We start from the raw sequence: 7912 nt of genomic DNA, 5'->3' as shown, positions 1-7912 counted from the left end.
CCCAGGCTGGTCTCGAACTTGGGGAGACCAAATCCTCTTGCCTTGGCCTCCCAAAGTGCTGGGATTATTGACTTGAGCCACCATGCCTAGCCTATATTATTAAAAGAGATTGTAAGATTTTTAATATCACTTACGTGGACATCACAGTAATGAGAATATTAATAGTCTTACCAACTGCATCAATTGTTAAATCAGGAAAGAAAAAAAGAGCATGTCCTGTGTGCTTCCAGTTCCTTGGTTAGGAGCAGTCAAAGCTCCTGTTCTCAGAAATTCTCCTCCCCAGCTGAGTCTTTGGAGTTTATCTGTGTATGTGAGATGAGGCCTCAAGAAGTGCTTCTAAGGAAAGGATGTTGTTAGCCCATCTGTCTCCAGGCCCATACTTTTCATGTTACAGACCATGTGTGCCAGTAATTGCTGAATTCCTCAGGCCCCATGTGGGTTGCCAGTGATGATGCCGGGTGGAGTTTGGTGTAAAACTCGTGGACTCAACCTTGGAATGATTTTCAGAGTGGCCGGCAATGTTTTAAAACAAGGTTAATTAGTGAGAAGAAGAGAGAGAAGATTCATGCCAGAAAGACCTGACATGGGCAAGTCTCTCAAAAGAGAAAGACCCGTCTGGCCTTCCTTTTTAGAGACGGAGCACTTTATACTTTATACTGGACTTGAAGCCCATCTCTCTGATCTCAGTGGAAGGCCCCTGTGAACACTAAATCCCCATCAAATGTTAGGAATCACTATGCTTATCACTTTTCCTTTGATGTCATTTAGATTGGAAGGTTCTAGAAGGTGGAGGCAGGGCTAGTAGCCAAGTGGCGGTCTCCCTTTCTTTGGTGTGTGGATGCTCTGTACGAGGAGAGCATGGGGTGCCTGGCATGGATTGGAGTGACCAGTAGACTCTCACTTCGTCCCCAGAGCCATCATGAAGCTGAACGGCCACCAGCTGGAAAACCATGCCCTGAAGGTCTCCTACATTCCTGATGAGCAGATAGCACAGGGTCCCGAGAATGGGCGTCGAGGAGGCTTTGGCTCCCGGGGTCAGCCACGCCAGGGCTCACCTGTGGCCGCAGGGGCCCCGGCCAAACAGCAGCAAGTGGACATCCCCCTTCGGCTCCTGGTACCTACTCAGTATGTGGGCGCCATCATTGGCAAGGAGGGGGCCACCATCCGCAACATCACGAAACAGACCCAGTCCAAGTGAGTCTTGGGTGTTGGGAATGGTGGTTGGTACCTGGGGAGGCTGCCTGGAAGCAAGCTGAGGACGTCCGCGTCTCTTAGGAAATGTTGCCTGGAACAATCGGGGTCACTGCTTCCATTGCCAGGCTCGTGGGTAGCAGCGGGCAGAGGGGGAGGAAGAATGGGTCTCGGGTGCTGAGTCATACACTCTCGTGGCAAGCGGAGTTCTGTGTGACATTTCTTAGACAATCTCCTCAAGCGAACCCAGACTTGGTGAGTCAGTTACTCCTCGGTGCTCTGTGATTTTGTGACCACTTAGTGGTGGCAACAGGACTGGCCAACATCAGGGCCATCAGTAAGAGGTCATAATTATGGCCCAGTTCCCTTCCATTATAACCTCCACTTTTCTCCATTCTCGATAGTTGCTCAGTGCTCTCAGTGGAAAAGAACACGTCACATCATGTCCTTATTTATAACAAATACTGTTATTGTTTACTTCTAGCTTGGGACACACCGTTTTCCCTTTACATGCTTTCAAAGGACATGGACAGAATTCAAGGAGAGAGTGCAGCTTTAGAGCTGCGGTCTGGTAATCACCACTCTGCAGGGACTTGATAGATTGCCTTCTTGTCCTCAACCACCTCCTGATGGGGTCATTGCTGGTCTGAGGCAGAATCCAGAGGAGCAGAATGGTCCTATTTCTCTGGCCTTTTCTTTGCCCTGCCCAAATCTGCACGTGATTGGCCTTGTTTCAAGAAGAGCAGGTTCCATGCCTTTGCTTGAGGGGAGGTGGAGGATGCAGAAGGAACCAGTGTCGCGGGGACGACTAACGGACATGCCCTTGTGGTCCCCAGGATAGACGTGCATAGGAAGGAGAATGCGGGCGCAGCGGAAAAAGCCATCAGCGTGCACTCGACCCCCGAGGGCTGCTCGTCTGCCTGCAAGATGATCTTGGAGATTATGCATAAAGAAGCCAAGGACACCAAAACGTGAGGCTCCTGCTTTTCATGGGTCTTCAGGGACTGTCAGCCCCTCCCCCTCAACTTTTCATGGCTGTGATATGGAGATGCAAGAGACATAGATAGACATTGCCCAGAAGCGTGTGAACTGGGAAATGAAATCCTCCTCCTTACCTTCTTGCATGACCTAGAAACTCTATACACTCACAAGTGTGTGTGCATACGGGTATGGGGGGGCGAAAAAACAACTGTTTTTTGGAGGGTGAGCCCCTTATAATAGTACAGGCTTCCTCTGCTAGGTAAGTTATTCTAGGAACCCATCAGCATCAGGGTACCAGCTAGCATTGTTGTGAGAGGCTGTGTTTGGCTTCAGTGAATTTTTTTTTTTTTTAGTTGAAGTCTCATTCCATCTCCCAGGCTGGAGGGCAATGGCACCCTCACGGCCACCCCAGGGTCAACCCTCCTGACTCCAGTGATCCTTCTGCTTCAGACTTCCGAGTAGCCGGAACTATAAGCGTGTACTACCACACCTGGCTGATTTTTGATTTATTGTAGAGACAAGGTTTTGGCAAGTTGCCCAGGCTGGTCTTGAACCTGTGGACTCAGGCAATCCACTGCCTCAGCCTCCCAAAGTGCTGGGATTATAGGCTGAGCCATCGAACCTGTCCTATACACAATTTTTTATAGATAAGTTTTGTTTTTTTAAGTCCCCTCTCTTATGTGTGCGTGTATGTGCGCACACGGGTTTTAGCTCAAAGAACAAACTGAATATGCTGTCATCTACTTTTTTTTCATTTTATTTTTTATTATTATTATTATTTATTTATTGTAGAGATGAGGTCTCTCCAAGTTGCCCAGTCTGGTCTTGAACCTCTGAACCCAGGCAATCCTCTCACCTCCACCTCCCAAAGTGCTGGGATTATAGGCATAAGCCACCACTCCCAGCCTAGTTTTATTTATCTTTAAGAGACAGAGTCAGCCGGGCTCGGTGGCTTAGCCTGTAATCCCGGGCCTTTGGGAGGCTGAGGTGAGTGGATTGCCTGAGCCTGCGGGTTCGAGACCCGCCTGGGCAGGCGAGACCTCATCTCTACAACAAAATAAAAAGATTAGCCGGGCGTGGTAGCGCGTGCCTGTAATTCTGGCTACTCGGAAGGCTGAGGTGGAAGGATCGCTGGAGCCCAGCAGGTCGAGGCTGCGGTAGCCGGGAGTGGCCACTGCACTCCAGTCTGGGCGACAGAGTGAGACTCCAACTCAAAAAAAAAAAAAGAGACAGAGTCTTGCCAGGCACAGTGGCTCAGCCTGTAATCCCAGCACTTTGGGAGGCCGAAGCAAGAGGATTACCTGAACCCACGGGTTCGAGACCATCCTGGGCAACATGGTGAGACCTCATCTCTACAATAAATAAAAAATTAACCGGGTGTGATAGCACGCGCCTATAGTTCTGGCTACTTGGAAGACTGAGATGGAAGGATCGCCGGAGCCCAGCAGATTGACACTGGGGTGGCTGTGAACATGCCATTGCACTCCAGCCTGGGTGATGGAGTGAGACTCCGACTCAAAAAAAAAAAAAATGAGAGACAGACTCTTGCTCTGTCACCCAGGCTGTAGTGCAGTGGTGGAATCATAGCTCACTGTAGCCTCTTAATTTCTGAACTCAAGTGATCCTCCTGCCTCAGTCTCCCAGATATCTGAGCCTACAGGCGTCACATTGCCTGATTTATTTACAGCTTTATTGATGTTTAATTGATGCCAATAAATCGCATGTTTGTAAGGTATATAATTTGATGAGTTTTGAGATGTACGTACCTGTAAAACCATCACTATGATTAAGAAAGGACGTATTTGTCTTTCCCAAAGTTTCCTGGTACCCCATGGCATTCACTAAGCAACCACGGATCTGCTTTTTTTTAAACTTTATTTTATTTAGATAGGTGTGTGATACAAGTGAGGATTAGGGACATAAGTAGTCTACGTGCAGGTGACGTTTGGGTCTCTAGCTGGTCCTCTCTTCCCCTGGTTTAGGGTCAGGTACCCTGTGTGTTGTTACGTGCCCTGTGCTGCCCTCCCCTGGCTGTGTCCTGCAACTGCTAATCCTTCCCCTGTGCTATTGTGATAAATGTTCAAGTCCCACTTTTGAGTGAGAACGTGCGGTATTTGGTGCTGTTTCTGTTATAGATCACTTAGGATCTGTTGATTTTTGGCATCTTACTTTTACTCAGAAACATCTCATCTGGGGTGGCATGGTGGCCGAGTCGCCACTTTGCCTCCCGTTGAAGGAGCTCTTGTTTTCCGCTGCTTCCCTTATTTTCCCTAGGGCTGACGAGGTCCCCCTCAAGATCCTGGCCCACAATAACTTCGTGGGGCGTCTCATTGGGAAGGAAGGGCGTAACCTGAAGAAGGTGGAGCAGGACACCGAGACGAAAATCACCATCTCCTCGTAAGGCTCTCCCTCTTCTGTCTATGAGGCGGGACACTGGGACCTGGGTAGGCGGCATTCCCTTAGAGAGCCCTGATGCGCCCCCTTCAATGGGTGATGCTTCTGCCTGCTGATGAAACACAGTCAGAGAAAGGTTAGCAAACATGGAAGAAATCCCTCTGAGGGCTGGATCTGCTCAGGTTTGCTGCTGTGGGGGGCTTCGGGGTTGCCATGAGGAGTGGCTGGACCTGACCTTTGTCTGCCTGTGCAGGCACCATCTCTTCATTTCATCAGGGTCTAGCCCAGGATGTCCAACCTTTTGGCTTCCCTGAGCCACATCGAGTAAAGAGGAAGTGTCCTGGGCTGCACATAAATTATATGATAGTGTATATACATAATAAGACTTCTTTTATTTTTAAAAATTATTGTAAAATTCAGGAAAATGAAAATGATATGAAACTAATGGGAAATTGGGACTTTTTTTTTTTTGAGTTGGAGTCTCACTCTCACCCAGGCTGCTGGAGTGCAGCGGCATGCTCACGGCCACCCCAGAGTCGACCTGCTGGGCTCCAGCCATCCTTCCGCCTCAGCCTTCCAAGTAGCCAGAACTATAGGCATGTGCTACCACACACGGCTAATTTTTGTTTTTATAGAGACGAGGTCTTGCCAAGTTGCCTGGACTAGACTCGAACTCGCAGACTCAGGCAATCCACTTGCCTTGGCCTCTCAAAGTGCTAGGATTATAAGCTGAGCCACTGAGCCCGGCCTGACTTTGTTTTTGTTTTTGTTTTTTTAATTGAAGTCTCACTCTGTTGCCCAGACTGGAGTGCAGCAGCACACTCACAGCCACCGGAGCCTCCACCTGCTGGGCTCAGGTGATCCTTCCACTACAGCCTTCCAAGTAGCCGAAACCACAGGCGTGCGTCACCACGCCTGGCTAATTTTTTGATTTATTGTAGAGATGAGTTCTTGCCATGTTGCTTAGGCTGGTCTCGAACCCCTGAGTTCAGATAGTCCTCTCACCTCAGCCTTCCAAGGTGCTGGGATTACAGGCAGGAGACACCGCACCTGTCTAGACTTTGGTTTTGTAAAACTAATATACCAGTGTCTGGTTCAGTGGAAGTGGTTACTTTTTTTTTTTTTTGAGTTAGGGTCTCACTCTGTCACCCAGGCTGGAGGACAGTGGCATGCTCACGGCCACCACAGCCTCGACTTGCTGGGTTCAGGCAATCCTCCTTCCTCAGCCTTCCAAGGAGCGGAACCACAGGCGTATACCATCATACCTGGCTAATTTTTTGGATTTATTATAGAAATGAGGTCTCACCAAGTTGCCCAGACTGGTCTCGAACCTGTGGGCTCAGGCAGTCCTCTCACCTCGGCCTCCCAAAGTGCTGGGATTATAGGCATGAGCCACCATGCCTGGCCTGCAATTCTTAGTGAGTTCTCAGGGTGCTCATTAGAAATGTCTGTTCAAATTCTGCTTTTGTGTGCTTACTAGTTGAAAACAGTTGTTCCCAAATGTATGTGCTCCCAAAAAGCAATGTCATGAATAAGGCGTGAGTGCGGACTTCAAAAATGGAACTATGCATGGCGTCACGAAGAAAATAAACGCAAATAAACACATGATGTTAAAAGCTTCTGTGGGGCTGCATGACTACTGGTTGGACATGCCTGATTTGGCCTGTGGGCAAAGTCATCGCCATCTTCCAGAAGGCACAGGGCCTGGCTTGGGTGAGCCAGGGGGGACACTTGCAGGCTGGTTCCTCCTTCCCACTTGACCTGTGATCGAATTTGTTGCCCGCAGGGGGCTTTCAGTTGGGCATTGTTGTTTCCCAGTATGTCATTCCTTGCCCTGGTTACCAGTTGGGGCAGAGAGCAAAACTGGAGACAGAATTGTTTGCCAGGAGTTGGGGAAACAGCCTGCAGAAATGGTGGCCCTGTGACTCCACTGCCCCTTCCCCTACCCCCACCCCGTGCCAATGAAAGACCGATGGCACTCTGCTCTCCCTGTCAGGTTGCAGGACCTCACCCTCTACAACCCCGAGAGGACCATCACCGTGAAGGGCGCCATTGAGAACTGCTGCAGGGCTGAGCAGGAAATCATGAAGAAAGTTCGCGAGGCTTATGAAAACGATGTGGCCGCCATGAGCGTGAGTGCTGGGCCGGGCCATCCCTGCCCTTTCTGAGGCAGCAGCAGCAGCAGCAGGTGGGGCACAGGGTGTTGGGCACACATGTCCCGGACTCTGGGGCCTTGGAGCATTGCCTGATGCTTTGGGACCTGAATGCAGCAGAAATAGGCTTTCACTTGTTTATTTTTATTTTTGAGTCAGGATCTCACTGTGTTGCCCAGGCCGGAGTGTGTTGGCATGATTATAGCCCACCGCAGCCACAACTTCTTGAACTCAGGGGGATACTCCCCCCTCATTCTCCTGAGTAGCTAGGACTACAGGCATGTGCCACCACACCTGGATAATTTTTTAAAAAATATGTTTTGTAGAGATGGAGTCTCGCTAAGTTGCCTAGGCTGGTCTCCAATTCCTGGGCTCAAGTTATCCTCCTGCTTTGGCCTCCCAGAGTGATGGGATTACATGTGTGAGTCACCATACCCATCATTTGTTTTTTAAAAAAGAGACAGCATCTGCCTCTGTCACCCAGGCTGGAGTGCAATGGTATAAGGATAGTTCAGTGTAACCTTGGACTCTGGGCCTCAAGTGATCCTCCCATCTTAGCTACCATGCCTGACTTTTTTTTTTTGAGTCAGAGTCTCACAGTCTCACTTTTACCCGGGCTAGAGTGCAGTGGCACACTCATAGCCACTGCAGCCTCAACCCGCTGGGCTCAGGAGATCCTTCCGCCTCAGCCTTCCAAGTAGCTGGAACTACAGGTAGCTTGTGCCATCACACCTGGCTAATTTTTTTATTTATTGTAGAGAAGAAGTCTCACCATGTTGCTCAGGCTGCTCTTGAACCCCAGAGCTCAGGCAATCCTCTTGTCTTCACCTCCCAAAGTGTTGAGATTACAGGCATGAGTCACTGTGGTGGGCTTATGCCTGGCTTTATTAAAAAAAAAAAAAATTTGGGCCAGGCTCAGTGGCTCAGCCTGTAATCCCAGCACTTTGGGAGGCCGAGGTGAGTGTATTGTCTGAGCTGAAGGGTTCGAGACCAGCCTGGGCAACTTGGCGAAACCTCGTCTCTACAATAAATAATAATAACAATTTAAAAAATTAGCCGGGCGTGGTAGCATATAGTTCTGGCTGCTTGAAAGGCTGAGCTGGAAGGATCGCAGAGCCCAGCAGGTCAACTCTGGGGCGGCTGTGAGCGTGCCACTGCACTCCAGCCTGGATGATGGAGTGAGATTCCAACTA

The 7912-nt window shown here is 49.6% G+C and overlaps 1 protein-coding gene across 3 annotated transcripts in view; it reads left to right on the top strand.

The window, feature by feature from the left end:
• Positions 1–7912, top strand: part of IGF2BP1 (insulin like growth factor 2 mRNA binding protein 1) — a 55600-nt gene that overhangs the window by 37866 nt on the left and 9822 nt on the right. For 2 of the 3 annotated variants that reach the window (XM_008063653.1, XM_008063654.1), the window contains exons 6-9: positions 913–1194; positions 2028–2162; positions 4447–4569; positions 6563–6698. In XM_008063653.1, the coding sequence (XP_008061844.1) occupies positions 913–1194; positions 2028–2162; positions 4447–4569; positions 6563–6698 (676 nt within the window). The remainder of the gene's footprint in view (positions 1–912; positions 1195–2027; positions 2163–4446; positions 4570–6562; positions 6699–7912) is intronic. The other variant, XM_008063655.1, reaches the window with a different exon arrangement.

Source organism: Carlito syrichta, unplaced genomic scaffold, assembly GCF_000164805.1.
Source record: "Carlito syrichta isolate Samal-C Ts95f unplaced genomic scaffold, Tarsius_syrichta-2.0.1 Scaffold306978, whole genome shotgun sequence".
NCBI lineage: Eukaryota > Metazoa > Chordata > Mammalia > Primates > Tarsiidae > Carlito > Carlito syrichta.
The sequence above is the reverse complement of the archived record's forward strand: the minus strand, read 5'-3'. Positions and strand labels throughout refer to the sequence as shown.